The sequence below is a fragment of the Rhinolophus ferrumequinum genome, chromosome 9 (assembly GCF_004115265.2).
Source record: "Rhinolophus ferrumequinum isolate MPI-CBG mRhiFer1 chromosome 9, mRhiFer1_v1.p, whole genome shotgun sequence".
NCBI lineage: Eukaryota > Metazoa > Chordata > Mammalia > Chiroptera > Rhinolophidae > Rhinolophus > Rhinolophus ferrumequinum.
The window spans coordinates 28,135,438-28,162,615 of NC_046292.1; the positions used below are offsets into that span (position 1 = coordinate 28,135,438).

The 27,178-nt window shown below is 36.7% G+C and overlaps 1 protein-coding gene across 1 annotated transcript in view; it reads left to right on the forward strand.

Annotated features, from left to right (window-relative positions):
* RLF (RLF zinc finger) overlaps window positions 1–27,178 on the forward strand; it is a 69,854-nt gene that overhangs the window by 17,162 nt on the left and 25,514 nt on the right. Inside the window, exons 2-5 of the mRNA XM_033114445.1 lie at window positions 6,721–6,875; window positions 8,260–8,341; window positions 12,951–13,083; window positions 19,539–19,741. Coding sequence (XP_032970336.1) covers window positions 6,721–6,875; window positions 8,260–8,341; window positions 12,951–13,083; window positions 19,539–19,741 — 573 coding nt within the window. The remainder of the gene's footprint in view (window positions 1–6,720; window positions 6,876–8,259; window positions 8,342–12,950; window positions 13,084–19,538; window positions 19,742–27,178) is intronic.

The window sequence follows — 27,178 nt, forward strand, 5'->3', positions numbered from 1 at the left end:
TCAGCTTTGCAAGATGAGAAGAGTTCTGTGGATGGATATTGCTGATGGTAGCACAACAGTGTACAGTTAGCCCTTTAACAACATGGATTTGAATGGCACTGGTCCACTTATATGTGTACTTTTTCCAATAAATATACAGTCACCATCTGTATTCCTGGATTTTGCATCTGAGGATTCAACCAACCTCAGATCAAAAAGAATATTTTCTTTGTTGTTGTTGTCTGTTTATTGACTGATTTTTCAATTGCAGTTGACATACAATATTATATTGGTTTCAGGTGTACAATATAGTGATTAGACATTTATATAACTTATGAAGTGATCACCCTGATAAGTCTAGTACCCGTCTGACACCATACATATTTATTATATTATTGACTCTATTCCCTATGCTGTACTTTACATCCCTGTTTTTATAACTGGCAACTTGTACAGTTGAATCCTTTCCCCATTTTCACCCATCCCTCTAACCTCCTTGTCATCTATCAACCGTCAAAATATTCTCTGTATTTTTTATCTGCAGTTGGGAATCCATGGATGCGGAGGGCTGACTGTGTGCATTGTTTTACGCCATTTTATATAAGCTAAGGTTAAGTTATTATTGAAGAAAGAAAAATATTTTTTTTATAGATTTAGTGTAGCCTAAGTTTACAGTGTTTATAAAGTCTACAGTAGTCAGTCATGTCCTGGGCCTTCACACACTCACCGCTCACTCACTGACACACCCAGAGCAATTTCCAGTCTGGAAGTTCCGTGATAAGTGCCCTGTACAGGTGTACCATTTTTTATCTTTTATACCATACTTTATTATACCTTTCCTATGTTTAGATATGTTTAAATACACAAATACATACCATTATGTTACCCGTGCCTACAGATTCAGTGCAGTAAATGCTGTAAAGGTTTGTAGCCTAGGAGCAATAGTCTAAAACATATAGCCTAGGTTGGTAGTAGGTTATTCCATCTAGTACATGATGTTCACATGATGACAAAATCGCATAAGGCCGCATTTCTGAGAACGTATCCCCATTATTAAGTGGCACATGACTATATTACATTGATTTTCATATGCTGAACCATCCTTGCATTCCAGGAATAAATCCCACTTGGTCGTGGTATGTAATCTGTTTTAATAAACTGGGGGGATCATTTTGCTAGTATTTGGTTGATTTTTGTATCAGTGCTCATAAGGGATATTGGTCTGTAGTTTACTTGTAGTCTTTGTCTGGCTTTGGTATCAGGGTGGTGCTGACCTCATAGTATGAATTGGAAGTGGTCCTTCATCTTTGACTTTTTTTTTTTGAATGTTAAAGTTAACTGTTGATGCTGTTTTCATCCAAACTCCCTTCCTTACTGTTACAATAACTCAGATGAAGATACCATACAGATGCTGTAGTAATTAAATTTTAAAATTATAAAGGAAACATACAAAATTTTATTTCACTGCAACAGTAAGGAAAAGATCCTAAATTGAATAAAGAAAACATTGTATTTCCCCTATCCAGCTGACCCTCAAAAGTTGTACTTAGGTTGTAACATATAATACTTGTTACAACTCCTCAGACTGTCACTATCTTACACTAATAATAGAAATGTAAATTGGAACAAATTTTCTGGAACAGAATTTGACACTATGTAAAGCCTTAAAAATTAAGCATTCTTTGACCCAGCAATTTCATTTATAGGACATCATCCTAAGAAAATTGTCATGGACACATGGAAAAAGTTGGGTGGAGAGGTGCTTTCACCATCATGTATAATAACGCAAAGTTAGAAACCACAGTGTCCAGAAATAGAGAATTGGGTAATAAATTGTGGAACACATACAAGGCTGTGCAGTTATAGAAATACTGACGTTGAAGAAAAATTTCAAAACAATGTGTAGCATGATTCCATTAAAATGCTTTTTTTAGGTATAAAAACCCCTCAAACTTAATATTGCCTGTTAACTGATCTATTTCTGGGTGATGGTAGTATGGTAGTATGGTGGTAGTATTATACTTTTTACTTCATCTATTTTTAAACAACAAATGATACAACTTTTATGACATAACAATAAAAGGTATTTTTAAAAATTGAAAATGAAATGAAGCTAGGAAGCATAGGTAAATCCCATGACAGAATCAGTATCTAAAAATAATCTTGTTAGGCTGGGATGATGGGCCAAATCCAGTGAAATTTCATCACGATGGAATCAGGATGAATAGGTGGATGGATAAATAAGCAGTCATATTTCTGGATTTAACAAAACCAACTGTAACTAATATAGAAAGTGCAAAGTGAGGTCTAATAGCAACGTATGTGAAAGACTTAAAGGTTTTAATTTACTCTAGCCACTTCCTCAATGTAAGCAGCCACCAGTTCTCCTCCCATTCATTCCATTTCACCTCACACCCAGCTTCATCTGTTAATGGGAAACTGCTTCCTCACCAACTGATGTTGGAGTCTCATCACCATCTGTTCTAGTTGTCTTTTCTGACTTTGTTCAAGGTGCTTTCCACTTGGAGTCCTTCTGTTCCCCTCACTTTTGCATTTCCAAACTTGACCCATACTTCAGAAACCCAGCTCAAGTGCTACCCCCAGCTGGAAGTCTATCTATCATAGTGCAGTCACATTTTACTCAAATTTATTTTATTCTGGGAATTTCATGTATTGAGAAATTAAAATCAGAATAAGGCTTCTTGCTTTATGTGCAAAATTTGAAATAATGCAAATCCTCCTTTCTTAACATAATTTCCTATTGCCATAGGACGTGCAGTTTTAACAATAAATACCAGATATCTTTTGTTATTTCTTCGCGAACCACCAGCATGCTAAAGTGTGGGATGTCGATCAGGACCATTGCAAGAAAATTTGCCCCAGAAGCAATCGCTTTAAATGGAAATGAGATGTTGTAAACTCTGAGGAAGAAAGCCAAATGATGAGCATACTACTTGCTGCAGAATATTAAAGTTTATGAGTAGTGGGTAAAAGCAGAATTTAAAGGTACACTTAAAATAGTTGTAGACTTGTGCATTCTGAAAAGGCATGAAGCACAGTGATTTTAGTGTGGGCTCTGGAGCCAGGTGACCTGAATTCAGTTCAAATCCTGAATTCAGCACTTACTGGGTGACTTTGGGCAAATAACTTAGTCTCTCTATGCCTTTGTTTCCTTGTTTTTTAAAATGAGTGATGATAAATCACCTAGATCATGGGATTGTTGTATTAAATGTTAGCAGCAAACTCTTAGGAAAATGCCCATCCCACACTACATGCTCAAAAACCAACACGATGATTCCCTAGGGAAATGGAGTCTTAAACCATTTGCGTTTTCAATTGGAATGCATGCCCACATCAAATATCATCTTGAAAGAAATTCTCCCTCCTTGATAGTTTCAGAGACTAGTCAGGATACTGCCATGTAGTGAGGAATGCAGGTAGAATTGGGATGAGGGGAGGTATTTTTCCCTTCATTGTAAATGTAATATTGCTTATTAAAGAAAATGTGGGAAGTTCCGAAAAACATAAAGACAAAAATTTGTTCATAATCCTACTACTAGCCCAGTTCTAATAGTCATATTAGCATTTTAGTTGAATTTCATCTGGTCCTTTTTTTTCTGTGCATTTTTTTATGTGCAGATATGTTGTGATAACACATATGCAGAATGGGAGGTTATTTAGCCTAGAGAAGTAAGCAGTCTAAGTGCGGGACATTGGGGATCTGGTCTAGGTCACTGGCTCTAGAAATGAAGCTTAGGGGCAGGAGACAGGTGCTTCTGAGATTGAATCTGCAAACTTTGCTGGGGGTTTCAGAGATAGTTTTCTAGCTCTGGTTCCTAAAAAGAGGCAGGTGGAACATAGGAGGAAGAGCATATTTGCTGGGGAAGATGTTTGTTTTAGATGTTTGGAGTTTGAGATTGGAATAGGATATCCCATGGAAATATCTAAGGGGGCAGTTGAGGTATACATAATAGCAGGGACTTAACTTGAGAGGTAATCTGCCTGGGATATGAATGAGAGCACTCAGTGAGAATGTTTAAAACCATCAATGATAGTGCCTAAGTGGACTAATTTTTCATATGCTGTGTTTCTGACCAGTCAGAATACCTAGCTTTTTAAGGGCAGGAATAGCACACCATCCTCAGTGCCCAGCACAGTATTGCCACATCATGGCGTTTGTGGAATACATGGGTTTACTGAAACAAAGAGAAGAGGCCATTGATTTGCACTGTGTAGAATGCCAATGAACCTAAAGGAGTCATATTTATCATTTTATTTCCTCCTTCTCTTTCAGTTTTGTTGGTTTCTAAAATTTAAATTTCTAAAGAGAAATAAGAGACTGCCATTTTTCTTTACTGCTTCTGATGGAATTTTGTTTTTGTTTTACTGTTAAAATACTATTTAGATGGCTATAATTCATTCATCTTTATCTTGTGGTTTAAAAAGGCTGATAGTAAAGATTTTTCCAGTGATGATTCAGATGTCCGAGTACTCCCCCAGTGGGTATGTTAAGGAGACCTCACTATTTAATTGCAGTAACACGTGAGGGGAAAAAGACTGAGGAATATTAAAAAATATATAAACTAGTATAAGGCAAACTGTAAGCATAAATACCCATGGGGTATGGAATTGAAATTGTGTAACTTGCGGATGTCTTCATGGAGTGTCTGTGTTAGAAGGTAATTAGATTGGTGGCAGGAGCATTCTAAATGCAAAGGTGGACTGTGGAAAGATCCACTCATCTGTATGCATTCTTCTCTTTGCATACTTCAGCTAGCAACTGGTTAATTTGCATGTGTAGTTTCAACTATTATGTTGTATTGACTCATTCTGAAAGTTCCATGAGGATGAGCCCCCATGTCTTTTTCCCCAGCACTCAGCACTGTGTATAAAGGAGGCTATCAATAAATATTTGTCAAATGAATAAAATGGCGAATGTATTCAGCAAACATTTAGTGCCACTTGAGAATGTCCTGTAACGGTATAGGAGTGTTAGGCCTACGAAGATTGATAAGATGTAAAACTGACCTGAAGGAGCATAAAATCTGGTACTGAATATGAATTTGTAAAGTTCTCTGGTTTTTAGATTAAACAATGTAGATATTAATTTGCTGACCTAAAACAGAATTTTATAACATACATTTTAATAAATTTCTTAAGAGAGATTTTGTGAAATCTTATTTACGAGACAGAAAGCACATATTCTGTGTTCCTTCTCTACTCATTTAGCTGGGAAGAGGGTTGTTATGGGGTCATTTTTGTGATCCTGTTATTCAGGTTTTTTTTCTTTATTAAAATTTGGGATTTGATTAAATGAGGACATAATGCTCTTCTGAGAGTGCAGAAGGAGCCCACTCTAAAGTGACCAGTAAAGCAGCAAGATTTATGATTTTAACTGAATGGATATGCTAAAATAGCTTAACTGGCTTGATCATTCAGGTACACAAAGATCAGATAATCCAGTGTTAGTTAAGAGAGAGTTTACTGTATAATGAATGATTAGTTATATATTTCCTTGTAAGTTTTTTTTTTTTTTTCCAGTAATCAAGACCAGTGCAGTTCTTTATAATTAGAACTGATAATAAGGGACCTGTACCTGTTTTGTGGAAACTAAAGCTGCAGAAAATTGAGTGGAATCCTGCAATGCCACTATAGCTATATGTAGTTTTTCAGGCAGAAAAAGTGAAGACAGGAAGTTAGGAATCTTTGAAGAGATTATTCTGGGGGTAATTAATTCACATAATGTAATTAACTCAAGATAAAGCTGCCCTCTGAAAAGAAGACTTGCCTGTAGAAGTAGCACCAAACAAAGAGCATTAGGAACTCCCTAGCCCTGTCAAAATGTGTATTCTCGTGGGGAGAAGCTTGTATCCTGCCTGTCTTAACCTAACTAGATGTATCTGTTAAGCATAAGCAAAACCTAATCAGTTGTTAGAAGAAATATATTAATAAAAGAGAGAGCAACTCCATGGAATCTAGAGAGTCCTCAGACAAGAACTTGGCAGTGAGTTCCCAGCACTGTCCAAGAGAACATAAGCCAGCTTTTCACCATCATTTGAACAAATTTTTAGTGTTGAACACATAATTTATCAGGCCTTATTGTGGCTCCATTTTTCTTTGTTTTAGATTTTGTACTCACCAGATAATCTCGTACATAAAAGGGGTACCCTGGCTGATGATTATCCCCCCACTGTAAACAAGGAAACATTTGGCTTATATGTTAATTTTTTTAAATAAACTTCATTAACAATAAAAATATAACATCAACCTTTTATAAATTGGTTAGTATAAATTAAGCATAATCAATCCTATGTGTGTAGGGGGGAAAAAAGGATTTTATGGAGCTGTAGCGCTGAGGGCCATACTCAGGAATAAGCCTCCTTGTACAAGGCAGGGATCGGTCTTGTTCTTGTATACCTGTGCCTGGCACGTGGTTGGTGCTCAATTTAATGTTGTAGCATACCAAACTCATTGCTAAATTTCAGAGATGGTAACTCCAGACCTATAGTGGTTCTAGAACCACTACTCTACTCATGGGTTTATTCTCATGTCAGAAGAGCCAGTTGTACCTTTTCTTTAACTCAACAGTTCATTAAGTGATAAAAATAGACTCCTAGACAAGCCAGAGGCCTGTAAAGGCAAATAAAAGGTATATGTGTCTGTTAGGAAAAAAGGGAACAAAGACAATGTTTCATTGTTTTTATTTTTTAAATAATTAAAACTTTAATTTTATTTTTTTAGACTCTCTTGCAATATGCAAGCAACAAGAATGCATCAGAGCATATGGTGTATCTTCTGGAGGTATATCGACTTGCCATCCAAAGCTTTGCCAGTGCACGCCCGTATTTAACTACTGAATGTGAAGATGTCCTGTTAGTGCTTGGCAGATTAGTACTGTAAGTTTAAGAATTTAAATCACTCTTAAAACTGAGTGCTTTTGGTTGTAATGTTTGCCTGACTTTTGTTTACTATGCATCTTGTTATTCAAAGCACCAGTAGAGTTACACCTTTGAATGTAATCTCCTTTGCTTTGAGCCTTCACACTCAGGTTCCCTGGAGACGAAATACAAGCCAAGCAACATAATCTTAAATTGCCTCTAGAGTCTCTTTTCGTACTCAGGCTTAGAATCCAAGAATGATACATATTTTCTCTGTCCTGAGGTATCAATTCAGATGACAGAGTATGTGGAAACTGTTGTGATCTTTGAGGAACACTTTGAGGGGAAACACTATGACATTCTGCAATTCAGTTAAATTATTGGAACTAGAAATTTGACCAGCAGAAAATATCAGGGTACAGCATAAGATTACCACCCTAAGAGTCTACGATAATTTAGCTGCTGTTTTAATATTTGGCTGGGTAGTAGCAGACAAAATTATAACTAATGTAATTTTCATCTGCAAATTGAAAAAAATACGCTAGCTATTCAGTTGTTATCTGGGGAATCACTTGGGTTCAGCTTATAGATTGTTTGGTGGGATAACTTCTAATCTGGGTGGTCCATTTTATTTTTCTCTGGCCTCATATATTTTCCTTTCGATTCTCCAAAACCCAAAACCTCTAATATACTGTGTCTTTTATGGAACCCAAACATTCCTGGTTTTATAATCACATTATTCCTTCTACTAAATCCCAATTTCTACATTACCTGTGCTAATTTAATTTCTAAGTGGTAAAGTAGCTTTCCGCAAGATTTTAGAGAGGTGTTGGTTGATAGGTAATTTGAGTGGATCTTTATTCAAATTGTTATGCATTTCCTCTTTTAAATTCTGTTATTTTGGGAGGGAATTGGTTAGGGTAGAAAGAAGAAAACTCTTGCTTGCTTGATTTGTTTGTTAGAGGTAAAGAAATGGTCTTGATAGTCTTTCTGCTACCTCTGCAAGTGACAAGAACATACAGAGATGGCAGTTACATATATTGATCACTTTATCAGCTGAATTGACAATAGCATGAGCTCCTGTTTTTGTCTTCTGGAATCAGAATGGTTCCTACATAGTCAAATACCCTAATAAACTAAATAAAACTGCTTTGAATATGATTTATAAAAGGCTTATATTCTTACTAAATATGTTAAAGCAACCATGTAATTATAAAGCCTGGTGGTTTTTCTTCTTTTCTAAAGTTGAAAAGTCAATGTAACAATGTTGGAGGAAATTTTGAAGAGTGAAAAACAAATATAAAATAGTCTAAACAAATGTAAAACATGTTCAGTATCACTATCATACTGTATTTGATTATGACTATAACCACCTTTATTTACTAACTTATTTATATTGTAGGAGTTGTTTTGAATTACTACTTTCAGTGTCTGAAAGTGAACTGCCATGTGAAGTCTGGGTACTCTTTCTTCAGTCTCTACAGGTGAGTTGATTTGGGTTCAAGAAAAGGGCTCTGTTTAGGTATCCAAGACGCCTAATGAATTTCTCCCAGCAAACTAAAATTGGAAACTTAGAACAAAAAAAAGTTCTTTATATATTGATAGTAAGTTCATTAAATGAGAGCCCTTTCAGATGAAGTGGGTATGTTAAAAATGTTTTTCGTTCATTTGGTTTTGTTAACCTTTACATAGCTTAGAAATCAACAAAAAAGTTTTCATTATTCAAAAACAGTTTTAGACAGGATAAAGCTATTAAAAATGTACATGGTTATAAGGTAGCTATTAAAAATGTACATGGTTATAAGGTAGCAGTATTTGGATTATTCATAGAACATTTATCTAGTAATTTCTCCCTAACACTTCAGGGATTGTGTCAAAATAGTCATCATAGATTCTATTAGTGCATTTTACTTATAGGAGAGCTTAAGTTTGTTGACTTTCATATTGGCTTGATTATCAGCTTTCTTAGGGTGAGTAGATCAGAGCAAGTAGCAAGTTGGGGAAGGGGAGAGTAGGGTAGGAAGAAAAAGCAAGTGCGCTGCCAGTGACAGGAAGCAGATTTGCCTGTTACTGGTAGAGACAGAAAAACTTTTCTAAATATAGACATACTATAAGCAATAATAACTATCATTTATTTATTATCACTAATTATGTGCCAAACACTGCTCTACATTATGTCTTACATGTTTTGTATATTTTAATCAAATTACAAACCTTATAAACATCTGAATCTCCTTTTACAAATAGGCAGTCATAGAGAGGTTACTTATCTTGCCCAGAGTTAAACACCCAGAACTTTCTTTGTTAACTGTGTTCTCAAAGACCCAAACTCCATGATAGCTTGCACCTAGTTTGTGTAGACACATGTAAAGATTTGCATATTAATAGACACGTCCATTATCTGGAAATTTCTTCCCTCTGTGCTATATAACCCAAAGTGAAATGATATAATGTTAATCTTTTTCTCTTTGGGGAGAAGCGGATTCTTTGTCATGTTCTTGGCCTATTTTAATCCCTGTATTGCGGTACTAATTCCTCACATAATCATATAGCTGCGAAAGTCATCTTTCATACATTGTACATTGATTTTGTCGCTTTTTGTTTGAGGCCTGCCCGTAGTTTTGTCCTGATACATGACATTCTAGAAGGGCAAATCTACTTATTGCTGTTATTTATTAGCATCCTTTGCAGAGAGAATACTCTCACATCTCTTCATTCTTTTCTTAGATTGTATGCCTAAATCAAATATTTGCCTTTTCCCCCATCTGTGTAAGTTTTTTTAATCAGCTATCTAGGATATATTTTTTAATGTGTTCAATAAAATAAATGCAGTAGAGGTACAGATAAGTGTAAGATGTGCCTGTTGAAATCTAAAAGGTAAAACTCTGAAGTTTTCTTATTTTAGGTGATAAATGGACAAGGTTTTGAGGATACTTTTGGTAAGAGAATAGTTTTATCAGAGCAGGCAGGCCACAGATAGAACACTAAATCACAATTTATAGCTGTGTAACGTATCCAAACCTTTCCCTATGGATATAAAAATTCATTCTGAAGTGGATTTTTTAATAAATAAAAATGAGATCCTATCTTTTGTAACTTTTTAAAAACTTAACATTATCATTAAATGGGGTTCCCCAGACCCATTTCCACCATGGGCGATGGTTTCCCACACCAGCAAGCAATTGTCCGACACCAGCAGAATGTTGAAGAATTAATTCAACTCTGTTCTGCTGGAGATAGCACTAGATGCCACAGGTTAAGGCTGCAGTCCTACAAGACTGCCCCCATTCTCTCCCCTAAGACTCACATCAGACACCAGCCACAAACCCAGGTTGTTACCTGGACTTCTGACCGGCTGGCTATAGATTTGGCGGTTCTATGACCCCCTCCGGCTCTGAATACCAAGTGCAAGTCCTACTGCTGACCTACTGCTATAAGTCAGAGGTCCCACAATCTCCCTCCTTGGGTTCCGTTCATTTTCTAGAGCAGCTCACAGAACTCAGAAAACATTTGACTTTATAGATCACCAGTTTATTATGAAAGCATATAACTCAGGAATAGCCAGATGGAAGAGATGCATAGGGCAAGGTACATCGGAAGTGGAGCAGAACTTCCATGCCGTCTCCGGGGTGCAACATTCTCCCAGTACCTCCACATGTTCATCAACCTGGAAGCTCTCTTAAAGCTCAGTCTTAAAAAGGACTAACATGTTATCCTTTTAGGTTTTTATGGAGACTTCATTAAATAGTCATGATTGAGTAAGTCTATTGGCCATTTGGTAATTGAACTCAATTTCCAGGCCCTCTCTTCTCCCCTCCCCGGAGGTGGTGGGGGGACTGAAAATTCCAAATCTCGTGTCATGTGGTTCGTTCTCCTGGCAACCAGCTCTCACCCTTGGATGGAGTCCATAGGTGGCCTCATTAACAACAAAAGATACTTGAACACTCGATAAGGAAGTTTTAAGAGTTTGGGGAGCTATGAACCAAGAACTATATAGATGAAGACCAAATATCTTATAAATCAGCATATCACAATTGTCGATATAATGTCTAGGATTGTACATATTGGTCTCCCTTTTTGATGACTACCTGGGATTCTGTTGTGTGTTTGCCCCATAAATCATTTGACCAAGTCTCTTTGCTATTTATGTAAATAGTGCTGGAGTGAACATCTTATGCTGGTATTTCTGTATTATAGATTTCAAGATGTGGACTAGGATATTTTTACCTTAAAGAAACAAATTTAAGTTCAAAAATGTTTCTTAAATTCCACCATAGTTTTTAAAGATTCTATTTAATTTTTTTTTTAATTTATTTCACCTGCTTGTTTTTTTCCTTATAAATTTGATTGGGGAATACTGGGGAACAGTATGTTTCTCTAGGCCCATCAGCTCCAAGTCTGTGTCCTTCAATCTAGTTGTGGAGGGCGCAGCTCAGCTCCAAGTCCAGTTGCCGTTTTCAATCTTAGTTGCAGGGGGGCACAGCTCACCATCCCATGCGGGAATTGAACCGGCAACCTTGTTGAGAGCTCTAACCAACTGAGCCATCCAGCTGCCGCTCCAGCAGCTCAGTGGCAGCTCATTGTCTTCAGTGTAATTGTGGAGGGCGCAGCTCACTGGCCCATGTGGGAATCGAACTGGCAACCCTGTCATTCAGAACTCGAAGTGCTCTAACCAGCTGAGCCATCCAGCTGCCCCTATTTAATATTTTTAAAAGTAACTTTGCTATAATATGTATCCAATGGTAACAAAGGATTAAACACATCGTTCTTACCCAGAATAAATTGTATTTTGAACAGATGAAAAAGTAGAAAGCTGTTTTTGTTTTTAACCTAAAGTGTGGCTTTTTATTTTACTTCCTGTATATCATTGTGAGTAATAGTATTTTTTGCTAAAATATAATGGCACATGTATGTTTAGATATTACAAATATGGTAACTACACATAGCATGTTCTGGAATTTTCATCTTCACTGCAAAGTAAATGCCTGACATTCTAAGTTAAGGAGAGAGAAGCCCGAGGACAAGTCAAGCTATTAAAGAAACACTGCAGCCTTAGTAAAATACTGCTATTAGTAAACTATTAATTGCAAATATCACTTTCTGTGTTAATATTATGTCTTAAGCCCTTTCTCAATAGAAGATAATTCAGCATCGAGAGAGAGAGAGAGAGAGAGAGAGAGAGAGAGAGAGAGAATAAAACCTATTATTTTGACATGAAAATTAAGCGGGGGGAATGAACTTTATTTTTTATATTTCACTTAAGTGAATAAATATAACATCATATTCTTAGGTCTGTGAATTTTTATTAACTTATATTTTTCAAAGGAATATATTGCTATAAACAGAAGCTTATGTTCCTTGAGAATTTCAGCAGGCTAAAATAAGAGAGAACAAGTTAAGATTTTAGAACATGGGAAGAACCAATAATCCCCCCAGTAATAAAGGACAGTGAGACGTATACTTGATTATTTATGCCTAGTTAAATTTCTGACCTTTTCCCCCCCACCATTTGTGTATATAAGTATTTTAAAGAACAACCTATTGGCAATGTTTTATTTGTTTTCTGAGGAGATAGAATGATAGCTAATAACCTATACTGTCTGGTTACCATATATGTTTTATATAGGGTCATCTCTCCTTTAAAAAGTCGTTTGGTTAGAAGAATTTAAACGATTTAAAAAGTGTGTAACAATTGGTGTCAAGTAATATTTCTATTCAAAGGAATAGGTTGACTGGATGAATACTTTAAATACTTTAAAGGAAATACTTTAAAGGAAAACTATACCATTGGCCCTAAAATAATTTAGTAATGCAAGGATATAGATTAAATTGTGATAATTTTACCTACGGGGAATTCAGGAAAACATTTTAAAGGTACCCTTTAACTTTGTGAAAACACCCTAGTTTCATTTAAAAAGAGCAGCAACCGAATTTTACAAAACCTTGAGACTAGTTTTTTTCCTGCTTATTTCTTTTTAGGAAATCCAAGATATAGGTCCTTTCCTAGACATTCAGATATATTGAAAAGGCAAAACTACTATTTATATTGCTTATTAATTACCCTGTTTTCTGGATATGCTGTTTTTGTTTTAGGAGTCACATGATGCATTACTGGAATTTGGGAATAATAACCTACAAATATTGGTTCATGTTACCAAGGAAGGGGTATGGAAAAATCCGGTTCTTCTTAAAATTCTGTCTCAACAGCCAGTAGAAACAGAAGAAGGTAAGCCTTAAAACTTTACTGACTGTATTGAAGGAGGACTTAGTTCTGAGATAATTGAAATTGATTTATGGGTTAAAATTTTGTGAATCTCACCTGTGTATCTATACTTAGTCATTCTGTCCTCTTTGGAACAGTAAAAAATAATCATTAGCATTTAATTTTTTGCCCTAAGGATTCTTGCATTTTTACGTAGTGTTTTAAGTGTCCCTTTGCAGTTATTTTAAAATGTTGCATTGCATAACAATGTTTATACAAAGTGCTTAAGCTGGGAATGAACAGTCTGCTTTTACTTGGTTTGTCGTAGAGCTTTGCCTCTATTTTGTTCACTGGTTGCTACAGCTGAGGACCATGGAAAAAATTGCTGTTTTATTTTAAACTTACGAAAATTGGAGTTTAGTGTTCTGTAGAGAAATGCAAAGAAGGAACATTTTTATTTGCAATATTGTCAGTGTAAGACAAGAAGATTTATGTATTTGAGTTGACATTTGCATTTTAGACACACAAAAGTATCTCATTTGGTATGGCTAACAATTGTGATTTCATTTGCTTTAAGTTAATGGAAAATTTACAGGATCACATTCTGTTAAATACGTTTCTGGAATAAAAATGAGTTTCAGAATAGTTTATATTTTCACTTTTGACATATAGTTAGTTTAGGTCTTACAACAGGCCATTTGAATGTTAAAATATCCCAGTTAGCTTCTTCATTCACCAAGATTGACAGCTTGCTGTATATATGCTGTTTGAGTTTTTCTGTGTAGTGAGAAGATTAACAATAAGGGTACTTAGATTTTCTCTTGGTCCTTTTCCTTTGATAATTCTGCTTATCAGTTACACTGACTAAAAAACGAATTGGGAAGAGAGCTGTTAGATAGAAAAGAGATTGGTGTTTATTGTTTTCTTTTGAGGTTCCCAGTAAATGGCATTCCTTTATAAATATAGGCACATGGAGGCTAAAATATCACCTTTATTATTAATAAAAGTTGTTAGAGGACACAACCAGATAGTTTCAAAAGGATCCCAGAATTTGGGGTCCAGTTTAGATAAGGTTCGACTAGGGTAGAAAAGAACTCGTGCTCTCTGTAGTCAGACTCAAACCCAAGAAAAAGTATAGAGTTGAGTTAAATGCCCCCAATTTATTTTCCTCTGATGTACTAATCAAATATACCATCCCACCATAGGAGCTAACAATACTTAATTTCTTTTCACATAGAAAAACAATGGAAGCAGGGAGAAGCACTGTTTATGTAACACCCCACGATATCCTCTCTGTTCAATAAAGATTAATTAAGCACTCGCTATCTATAAGATTGTGAATACAGGATACCTACACATGTAAGGAGTTATTCTGAGAACCACAGTGTAAATGGTGAGCAGCCTGTGGCCTGCCTGCTTTCTCAATTGACCCTCACCCTAATTTCAGATCAAAAGAAAGCTTCCTTTATAGCTCAACTGCCCTTGCAGCCCAGATATCAACATACTCGATGCTTAGAAAACATTGACTATCATCTCATTGATTGTCTTCTGGTCAGTAATATAGTAATCAGAAGCATGAAAGTGTATATTTTTTAATCTCTGAGGAATTTAATAAATGCTTTACAGATTAGCTTTTTGAAAAAAAGCTTATAAGATTTTTATTTTTCCTGCCTTGAATTCTTGAATTTTGTTTCTGCTTCTCCTGTGGGGAGCCATGATTTCTTGTTATTCTAAAGCCTTGCAGACTGGCTCAGTTTGTGATTAACTTGTTTCAGCTTCTTCAAGGATTTTGTAGTTTGTATGTAAAAGTCATAAATTTACTCTTAATGAGATAATGCATACTCATGATTGTTAAGCTGCATGTACACAGATGGTATAAATTGGTGAAGAATAGTAAACTCGGTGCTTCAGGATCACTGAAGACCGGCCGCATCATCATATGTGTGAGTGTCTTTTTTCATTCCCACTCCCCCATTCGGGTACTGTTCGATTTGTGGCGGCTGGCCTATCACATTCTCCCTCATCCCCCGCCCACCTAAAAAAGTTTATTAGTGAAGTGTGTACTAAGTACCAGTTGTTCACACTTCTGCCAGGCATGATCAGCAGGGAAATGAGGGGGTTTCTCCCACTCAGATTCTGGCCCAGGTACCAGAGGCCTTTCTACCCCAGGCCACCCCAACAGCCTACCAGAGAAGGTGAGGATGGCGAGACCAGGCCTAGCCAAGCCCCACGGAAGGTTCTTGGCCTAAGGCCCAGTGCCCGCAGAACCTCCTGTACTTTCTGGATGATGGCAGCCCCTGGAAGTAGGTGCAGTCCGTAGCCCTGGGCAGCCCACAGCCCAGAGACTTCAACCCCCATCAACATTGGGGCCTCTCCCACCACCACACTGGAGTAATCCCAACTCAGAGGTCACCCAGAGTTACCATCTGGTATCTGCCAATTTTCTAACTGACTTGTACCCTACCCGGCACCCACCTCCCCCCTTTCCCATAATTTATGATATCAAAACAAGCTTTCCCCCCATTTCCATGAGACTCAGGAGGGCCAACGCTATAACCTTTTGGTTTTTTCTTTCTCTCTCCGACCAAGGATTAAAGGAAGGGATCCATCCTTATTGTTCAGAGGCACCAACTCCCTCGCTTAAATCAGGCTGAGAAGGAACCAGCCAACTCTGACCTTCTTCCCCTGGTTGTTTAATTTTTGTTTCCCTTCTACACCTCTGAAGCCATTTGATGAATTCTCATGTGCCACCTGAGTCTCCAGTAAAAACAAAAATAGGCTTTCCTGTTAGAAAAAAAAAAGCTGGTTTTTTCTTTTCTTTTAAAGATTTATGGGGATTATTGGGGAACAGTGTGTTTTTCCAGGGCCCATCAGCTCCAAGTCATTGTCCTTCAGTCTAGTTGTGGAGGGTGCAGCTCAGCTCCAAGTCCAGTCACCGTGTTCAATTTTTGGTTGCAGGGGGCACAGCCCACCATCCTATGCGGGAATTGAACCTGCAGCCTTGTTGTTGAGAGCTCGCACTCTAACCAACTGAGCCATCTGACCACCCCTAAAAAAGTTGTTTTTAAACTGGACCTTAGATGTTAACATTTTTTATATGACGAAGTGTATTCGAGGTAAACTGTCACGATGTTTGCAACTTTTAAGTGGTTCAGAAAGAGAAAAACTAGGTAAAGAAATATGCCAAAAACCGTTCAGTTGTTGAATCTAGATGGAGGAGGGGATATATTATTAAAAAGATTTTTGCATTAACATGTTTGGGAAAAAATACAGAAAGGATCACAATTGGGAGTGAGACTTCTCAGTGTACACTTTAAATATTGAAGTGTATGGATGGATTTCCTTTTAAAAAATAAAGTTAAGATCGATTTTAACATAACTTAAAATGATTTTTAAAATGCAGAGTTGATCTCTTGTGTTAAAAATTGACAGCAGTTCAACTGTGGTTGTAATATATTGAGTAAAATAGTTTTACCTCATAGAAATAATAGCTATGACTTACAGAGTGCCTCTTATGTGATGGGCGCTGTGTGAGTGCTTTCCATACCTCATTTAATCCATAAATCAGATTACACATGACCCCGGCCACAGAGTTAAAATTGTGGGAGCAGAATTTAAGTCCAGGTGAGGAAATATGAAAGGTTTTTGATTGAGGAGTGATAACTGTTCAGTTGCTAAATACATGGTTTTATTAAACATCTCTAATATGAAAGACATTGTGCTTAGGTTTATAGGGAATACAAAAGTTAACAAGACGTGGTATTTGTGCACAAATTTCCGATAGTGTAATAAGGGGGATGTCAAAAACAAATGATAGCAACTGGTATTGAGCATTTACCCTGTGCTTAGCCCTGTGCTAAGTGTCATATCTGCCTCACTAGTATTTCATTTATGATTTTTTCATCCCTATGAGGTGGATATTACTGATTTTTTTTTTTACAGATGGAGAAACTTAAGGTTCAGAGAGGTCAATTAATTTGTCCAAAGGTCTCACAGCTAGTATGTGTCAGAGTCATGATTCAGCCTCAAACTAGTGATTCCAACACCTGAGGTCTTAACATTTGTACACTGTAAGCCTTTATTACTGTACTTAAAGAGAAAACTAAGTGTGATGAACGAATAAATGTTGTGGGCATTTACAAGGGGGTGGGTTGTGTAGGTAATGTTCCTTTTTTCAGGTATGGGATTTGTGAAAATGCTTGCAACCTGGTAGGGCAGATAAATAGAGCAGAATCTGGTATTAGGCAGAACAGAATATAAGGCTGACAGATGTGGCAGGAAATAATATGGAGGAATTAAATTGGACTGTTTTAAAAAGAATTGCTAGGACACAACAACTAAGTTGATTTCCTTGAGGAAAGGAGTTGAGAAGGCAGACTAATGCCGAAACTTCATTTCTGTATGATTGAGAGAATACCATTACTGAAAATAGAATTAAGGAATGAAGAGCTATTTGAGTGAGAGATATGATTATGAGTTCATTTTGTGGAATTTAGTGCTTTTAAGACTAAGATGGAAAAGTCCAAATAAAAGTGATCTGTTTTCTGCCCATGCTTTTTGACCTTGACTACATATTAGAGTATCTTTGGAATTTAAAACCAACACACACACACCCCTCTCCCCACCCCAGTTCCAGGCTCCACCTACTAAATCAGAATCTCCAGAGTTGGAGCTCTGGGATCCAGATATTTTTGAAGTGCCACAGTAAATGGGTGCCTTCCACCTATAAAGTGATGGGAGTGTAAATTGGTACAACCTCTGGAGATCATTTTGGCAGCAGTTCCACTTCTAGGAATTTTTTTTCTATGGATATAGTCATGCATGTATGAAACAGCCTATTTACAGGGCTGTAAATTGTAGCATTATTGACTATTGCCAAATTTTGGAAACAACTTGCAAGTATATCAGTAGGGGATTGGTTAAATCAGTTATAGTACATCTACACAGTAGAATACTATTCAGTTGTTAAAAGTATTGAGATAGCTGTAAATGTACAATGATGATAGAATAACCTGTGTGATACAGTAAATGGGGAAAAATATGTTTTCTGTACTCAGAATATTTCTGGAAGTATAAACAAGAAATTGGAAATGGTTATTGTTCTTGAGGAGGGAGACTAGGGGGCTGGAGTCAGGGGAGAAGGAAGACAACTTTTAACTATACCTCTTTGTATGCCTGTTGAGTTTTGGTCATGTGCATATATGGTACTACCTAAAAAGAGAATTTTTAAAACTCTACAGTTGCTTCTGATACACAGTTAAGATCTGTTCAGGGTTTATGTTCACGCACACCCCCAACCAGTGGTTTATCATTAATATTAATTATTTCTACTCCGTATGTGGCGTATAGACATAGCAGCATGGGTATAACCTGAGAGGGTTGTTAGAAAAACAAAATCTCAGGTCCCAAAGTCCCATCCCCAAACTACTGAATTAGAATCTGCATTTTAATAAGATTCCCCAGGTGATTTCAGAAGGCACTTTCAAGTTTAAGAAACGCTATTTTAGATGAGCCACCTAAAGCAGTTTGATTGTTCACCCTTTGTCGTGACATGCAATGTTCCCACCTCTATTCTTTAAATAATACTATTAAAATGATGCCACACACTTGTTGAGTATCTATTGTTCAAAAATTGAGGGCTTGTCTAGAACACTGCAAATCAGTGTGCTCAGGTACTTAATATTCAGTACTACTCAGCAGCATTTTCCAAAGTGTGTACTGAACCAGGAACATATATTTTACATTATACTAATAATAATATGTGTAAAAGGGTTCTCTGGTCAAATCAGTTTGGGAAAAATTGGGTTAAATAAAAGTGAACAGTTTTCTTTATTGCAGGACTGTTCAGAGATTTGACCAAGGAATCCTTTTTTTTTCTAGGACTATCTCTCAGGTCTTTTGGTCGGTGGAACACACTTTGAGAAATGCCTGGTTTAGAGGAAAGAGCACCACTGGCTTTGGAATCCTTGGCAAGTTACCTAATTTCTCTGAATATTAATTTTCCTAACTTTAAACTGGGGACGACAATACTTGCCTTGGTGGTGGTGTGAAGAATAAATGAGAGGTATATAAGAACACTCAGCTTAAAGCTTGGTACCTTAAAAGGTTTCAAGTTATAGTTGTTAATACCACATAGGTTACTTGCTTTTTCTTGCACTTATGCTTATAGTTCATTTCACTATTCCTTACTATCAGAAGGTAAGGAAGGAGAAGGTCAGATAATTAATTTGGTAATAGTAGCTTTATTAAAAGATTTGGTGTTCCAGATAAAACTAAGTAATGTGGGAATCATTAGCAAAATTAATTTATTTTCCCCTCTTTTCTATTAGATGAGTATTGAGACCAGAATCAATTTCCCAGTTATATCAACTGAATTTTTATTCACTAAAAACATACCAACATCAATAAAAGATATCAACTTTCATCTTAACCTGTTATGTGATATGTTATCAAACTGTTTTATTTTTCCTTTTTTCTAGTCAATAAATTGATTGCACAAGAAGGACCTTTCTTTCTCCAAATGCGAATAAAACATTTGTTGAAATCTAACTGCATCCCCCAGGCTACTGCTTTGTCAAAGCTATGTGCAGAATCTAAAGAAATTTCAAATGTGTCATCTTTCCAGCAAGCCTATATCACATGTTTATGTTCCATTCTCCCTAATGAAGATGCTATTAAGGAGGTGAGTAAAGCAGATAACTGCTATTGTAGGTCACACAATGAACTTGAATAGAATTTGATAAATGTTGCGTGACAGGATGAAAACCAAAACTGATTTTTTTCCCAGGCTACTGAAAAGTGCTGTTTTCATTGTATGTTTAACTGTTCAACAGATTTAATATAAAGTTACGTTGTAGGCAAATTTGTAAAGTAGATAATTACAGAATGTGCAGGTGGATGTTCATGGTTGGGTGATGGTTTGCTTTGAAATCTTTAAATGTGTAAGTTGTTTTTTAAAGTAATGATTTCTCTATGTTGGGGAAGTGCAGAAATTTATTAATACTGGTGTCAAAGGATAAACTAAAGAGAATGGCATTTAACTTTAGCTTAAGTGACTTTATACATTTAACTGTAAGCAGAGACATGTAGGACTTTAGAACCCATGATATGAGTACATTTTGAACAGAGAGATAAGTAGACAAACTGGATGCCATGGAAAATAACAAAGTAACTGAATCTTAAACTATTTTATCAGTCAGATTGCATTCTTTTTTAAATTTTGAATCACTGTTTTCCTTAGAAAAGTTGAAATTAGTTTTCTGTAATAGTTTTTGATAAATTATACAAATTAAAATGAAGAATTCCTAGGTTGTATTCCATCACTTCCCTTTACTTCTCTTACCTTCCATGTGGATTCTCATTTTACCTCTACACTGAACTTTCTTGTTAAATGTAGGAATCCCAAGAATCTGGGTATATGCTGTAGTAATTCTTAAATTTTTATGACAATTTAAACTATAAACATCCTCCTCTTCAAATGCAACTCTCTATCTTTCCACCTCATTCCCTTTGATATAAAGACCACTAGGACCAACAATCTACTAATCCTGTCACTTTCTCACTCTCCCTCATCCTCCTCATGTTCCCACTTCCCTCCTTACTCTGCTTTTCCATAGAGGGTCATTGTTATCAATCCCTTGCATGCATCCTCAATTCCTTTGCTGGTCTCTCCCTTAATTGTACTTATTTGACTAATGAGTATCCTGATTATTCTGAAATTTTCACCAACTGTGTATCTTTACCTGCACTAATGAAGCCAAACTTGCTTTTCTGCCAACTTATTTTACTTTAAATCAGCCACACTATTTCTTTAGTCCATTCACTCTCCCACTCTCTTAGGTTACTATATAATACCTCCCTCCCCATTCACTCTCTATTGATGAACGTTCTCTCTATTTCTCTAAGGAAATTGAGGTAGTTGGAAGAGAATTTCCATAAGCTTCTTCAATGACACCTATTCACCTGCCTGCATCTATGCATATACAGCTTCTCTTCTGTTAATTAAGGAAAACTGTATCTGTTCTCCTAGCTTAGGCCAATCCCCTTGATTTCTGTATCAGATCCCATCTGCTTTTGCCCCCTTAAGGGTAATGCTATATCAATTCTTTTCTCTACCACATCATCCATTTCCTCCTCTTCTGTAACTATCTTGTCAGGATTTATGTTATTTCTTCCATCTCTAAAAAAGAAATCTTTAGATTCTACTTCCTCTTCCAGTTACCACCCCATTTCTCTCCTGGCTTTTCAGGGTAATTTGAATGAATTGTCTAAATTTACTATTGAACATTTTTCTCCTTGAACACATTCTAAAAAGGCCGGTTCACCCACATCACTAAGTCTAATGAAGATTTCTCAGTTTTCATCTTACTCAATCTGACATCTTTGTCTTTTAAAATTTTAACAGTTTTTTCACTTGGTTCTAGCACACTCTCTTGGTTTTCTGTCTACTTGGTTGGTTTCTCTTTCTCAGTTCTACCTGTACTCGAGGATTCTGTTTTTGAGTGTATTCTCTTTTCTATCTATTTCCTTAGTGATCTCATCTAGACTCGTGGCTGTAAACACAAACTATGGTGTAAATCCCAATTCTTTTATTTCCAGCACAGTCCTTTCCTCTGAATTCCAGACTTATATACCTAACTGACTAATGTTTCTGCTTGTATGGCTAATAGTGTATCAAACTTAACATGTCCATAACTAATCTCCTGATATTCCTGGTATTAGGGCTTTGTTTTTATGAACTTTTTTTCTGAATGAAGTCAATTGCATTCCAATTGTATTCTCAATGTTTGAGCTGAGGGGGCTGGTAGTGAATAACCAGCTACCATTTTTTTGAGTCCTTACTATGTGTTAGGCATTAGGCTAAGTGCTTTATATACATTGTCACATTTAATCCTCACAACTCTTAGGTAGCTCCATTGTATTGGTGAGGAAAGTAAGGCTGAGATTAAGTAGTATGTTCATGGTTACTAAGCTTAAAGCAGTTATGGTGAGATTCAAACCTGCGTTTGGTATGTTATATTAACGATATAGGATAATAAATATTCTCCAAGGTGTTATATACCTAAAGGTTTATATACCAAGTGCTGCCTTATGCATTGGGGATACAAAGATGGATTCAGAAGCCTCAATTGGTGTACTTGCTTTCACTCTTGCCCCCTACATTTTATTCTTTTCAAAAGTAGTCAAAATAATCTCTTAGTCAGACCATGCCACTCCCTTGGTCATGTCCATTCAACAGCTTTCCATCTTTTTCAGAATAAATCTAGAAGTCTTTATTCTGTGTGCCATGGCCCCTAGCTGCTTCTCCAACCATCACTTACTGTATCTTGTACAACTTAATTTTCATCTGCTCTCCAGCCATCTTGTCTTTACTGTTCTTTGAAAAGCTGAACATATTCCTGCCTTAGAGCTTTGTACTTACTATTTCCTCTGTCTGGAATGCCCTTTCACAAGATAGTTTGGATTGCTTATTCCCTTAACACCATTCACATCTTTCCTCAATGGTACCATATCAGAGAGGCCTTCCTCACGGTCCCATCTAAAATAATACCCTAGCCCCCTACTGTCCTATTTTTCTTCAATAAATCTACTGTCATTATTATAAATATATACAAACCCATCTAAAATGGCCCCATCACTCTTTGCTCTCTTACCTACCTATTTTTTCTTTATAGTATGTATTGCTGCTTCTACTGGAAATCATATTTGCTTATTCTCTGTTTCTTCCAACTAGATTAAAAACTGTGTAAGGACAGGGACATAGGTTTGTTCAATTGCTATATCCCTACATTCTAGAAGAATATTTAGCCACATAGTAGGCACTCATAAGGGACTAACTACAAGCCTGTATGCTAAGCATATGCATTTGCAATGTTGGGAAGGTTAAAGAGATGGAAGACTGCTTACCTCTAGTAATAGCTGCTTGGGAAACTTAATCAGAGTAAGATGTAGTAATGGCTATTCTCAGCACCTGACATATGCCAAAAGAATTCAGAAGAACCAAAAATGCTAGAGTTTGGATTTCCCTCTTCATCCTAACAATAACAACTTTTTCTTTAATGTCTTAGCCTTTGTTTATTTAAAATCTGCCTTGTTTCTAACATTGTAGTAAGTATTGATAAGTACAGAAGAGTGTGTATGGCCTCTTGTGGTTGCCAGAAACAATTATAGGAAGGTAAGTACTAAGCCATATGATACTGCCCCTAAATTCAGTAGATGCGTAGAGATAGAGAATATCTTTGTAGACTGGCATATAAGGCTTTATAAAACATTGATCCTTGAGTTGAACCTTGAAATAATGGTGGGGTTTCGATGGATAGAGAGAATAGTTTTGGGATAACTAACTGTAGTAGTAGATGCACAGAAATGAATGTGTACTTTGCATGGACCCACGAGAGAACACTGTGCCTGGGGCAGAGTGGGTATTGAGGTCTTGTGAGAAATAAGACCTATTGGTGGGGGGAAAGTTAGGCCTTGGAAAATCCAGTGCATTAGAGCTTAGATTTGATGCAATAGACATTAGGAAGGTTTTGAAGGTAGGAAGTGAAATGACTGAAACAGTGTTTTAGGAAGCTTAGAAAGAGTATATATTAGGTTAGGAGAAGAAATTGGAGTTATTAGTTGAAGGAGAAAGGACAGGACTTGCTGACAGGACAAAAATAGAAAGGTAGGCAAACTATGGCCTGTGGGCCAAATCCACCCAAGTCCCTGTTTTTGTAAATAAAGTTTTATTGGAACGCATCATGCCCATTGTTTATTGTCTGTGGCTGTTTTTGCTCTTCAGTGGCAGAGTTGAGTAGCTATAAGAGAGACCGTTGGGCCTGCAAAGCTGAAAGTATTTTCTGTATGGCCCTTTACAAAAAATGTTTGCCGACCCTTGCTTTGCAAGAATCAGATTTTCCAGTGTATTATAACCATTGATATCATTTAGTCTAACCCTCTCTGTTTTACCAAGGATATAACTGAGGTCCAGATAGTTGTTTCCAAGGCCTTACCTGCATTAAGCTAATGACAGAGTCCAAGCCCAGGCCAGAACACAGATCTCCTGACTCCCTGGCAGCCCTCTTTCCACTGTACAACTTATTTTCAGTTGGTAAGCATTGATGAACCAAGTTCTAATAGGAAACATCTTGATGGTATATCATTCCATTCACATTTATACATTCGTATATAGGTGTGATTTAAAATACTTTATAATGGTTGGGGTTAATTTGTCGAATAGATGAATGCAAAAACATTTAGCACACATCATAAAATTATTTTAAAAGGAACACTGGTACCATCATAATTAGTCTCATCCAGTGATACTTTCTTTTGCAAGAGACCACAGAATTAAAGAGAATCTTTAAAATTTGCTTTGGAAAAATACTAATGAATCACTAGATGTTCATTAATTTAAAATCAACATGTGTTCTAAGGTAGCAGAGTTACACATTTAGCCATCTACTTCAGCTGAGTTCAGGAGGAGTCAAATTAACTTGAGCAACAGCTGGGAATAAAAGTACTTGTATGTTGGCACCTGTGGGTATCACGGTAATAGGTGTGTGTAATGGGAAACCTCTGCTGGGGAAGATTTAGCCAGATACATACAATTAAGATTAATTGAGAAGGTCAGCTTGAAAGCCAAAATTGAGAACTCCATAGAATCCTCAAGTTCTAGTTTGTAAATACTTCATTTAGAATTGAATGAGGTGGCATTGCTATTAATTTTGCATATGAAAAGATTTCAGTGGAAGTTATAGACTTGGCCATGGCCCACTGCCCCAAGTGGATGTTTCCTGTATTTTTTTTCGCTACTGAAAGAGGAAATCTTTGCAAAGATCAAGTTTTCCACATACAATATGAAGGATAATGATGTTTAAACATGAAGCACTTCTGTTATGAAGAACCAAGAACTCTGTCAGCAGAGTTCTTGACACAGTTAAGGTAGGGGTCCATTTCAGCCTTGATCCTTGAATGAACTACATCTTCAGTGTCTAATGTGGTTAGCAGACACAATAGAAGAGGCTTGTTTCTTTTGATGAGGAAAGGAAAAGACAAACAGGACCTAATTTACTCACTAGTCTAACACTGTTGGGAATTGACACAGTAACTAGGTATAAATGATAAACAGCAAATACATTTAAACAGGACCCATTGGGAGTTCAGTTTGGGAGTAAACAAGAACAAGAAATTCCAGGTGTAGCTTAAATAAGAAATAAGATTAAGATGGATCCGGAACAAGGAATAATAACAAAGTATATAATTAAATTTAAAATTAAAATCTGAATAATTTCATTTATAATCCTTATGATCATACGGGGGATGAGATGTATACTCAAGAAATACACTGAAGGTAGAAAGACTGTATGAAGAAATTGAGGATTTGCCTATTTAAATATTTATCTCCTAAAGCAGAGGAGATTTCTTTTAAATAGCTTTGAAAGACATCTTCCCATGGCTGAGTATGTATCTGGATCTCACTTCTAGTCTCACTTTCATGGGTTATATGTGAGTATTGTATAATTACACTGGAGGGGTTGTGTCATGCAGGACGGCCTGCGGGGTCTCTGGTCCCACTCCCCACACAAGAACGCAGGATATGGCTAGGCCAAAAAGGAACACCCACGGAGCCATAGATAGGGGAGTCATATCACCACACTCTCGCTGGCGGCTGGGTTGGAGACACAGGAAGCAGGAGCCACACTGTTTGCAACCCTCTCTGCTCCGCTTGCAGGCTCAGCCACCATCTTCTTGCTAGTCCCCATTTTCTGCTAGCCTCGCCACGGCAGTTATATTAGTGCCCAATGGCTCACTGGTTACAGCTGACGGCCAACTAGCCACAGCTGACGGCCAACTAGCCACAGCTGATGGTCATTTGATCACAGTCGATGGCCATTTACTACCTGAGCCAGCACCTTTCTATGTGAGGCTGAGAGCCTGGAAACTGCTTTTGGGGCTCTGTCCCCACAGGTTATTATGGAGAGTTATGAGTAGTCAGACACATCATTTTCAAAAATTCAGTAGGACGTTTCAGGCTTCTCTCAGATACACAGCGATCATAGAGTTTAATTAGAAGCATCAGTGACGGTTTATTTCTTTAAGAAACCTACATGAGACCACTTAGCATAATGCTTGTCTGTGGTATTGCTGAAGCTTAAAAGAAGCCCAATTTTTAGAAGTACAGACTTTTTTCCAGGTGATGTCTATGAACCTAACAGGGATGATTCTCCTAAAGGTAGACCTAGGTTTACATGAACTATAGGATTGCTAATTGTAATTCCCACCTTTCTTCTACTCAAGGATGCAAGTGAGAGGAATCCATTGTATGGATAACCTTAAATCCACTTTGATTCCTTTTTGAAAAGACATTTACCAGTTGCAGTTTTTAAAATCTATTGTTAGGAACATATTATTTGCATTATACCTCAGAATGGATCAGGAAAACTCTAGGTTGAAAACCATTATTCTAGACAAAGTTAATTGATAAAATATTCCAGTAATAGCACTGGCCAGAATACTAGTTTACCTTGGTAGCCTAAGCATGAAAATAACTTAGGAAGACAAATGTGCCTCCATTACCCACATTCTCGTATTTCAGTTGGTTGCCTGTCATGCCATTGGTAGGTAGCTTGATTGTTATGAAAGTCTTCTAATTGCATTTATTCTTGTCCCCACAGCTCATTTTCTATAATAGCTAAGGTGATCTTTTTTCTTTTCATTTTTAATAACGTTTTATTTTGAGATAATTTTAGATTCACATGTTATTGTAAGAAATGTTACAGACATGCCTTCCAGTCATGTAACATATATTCACTGGAGGACTTGACTGGGCACTGGGGAAATACAGATGAACAGTGCAGTGGAGTGAAACAGCAGACAGTAATGACAATGTGAGACGTAGGGGAGAGGTCTGAGCTGAAAATTAAGAGTTCAAGACATCAGCATTTGAAACCAAAGAGTGAATGAGATTAACTTTTTAGAGCTCTGGAAATTACCACAATCCTAGGAGATTTTATTCAAGAAAAACAGATGAATTTCAATAAGAACAGTGAGCTTGGTGGCATTTTAACTTTCCCTACTTCCCATCACTCTCACCTCAGCTTTACAGTAACCTTAAAAACAGCCTTGAAACTACAGT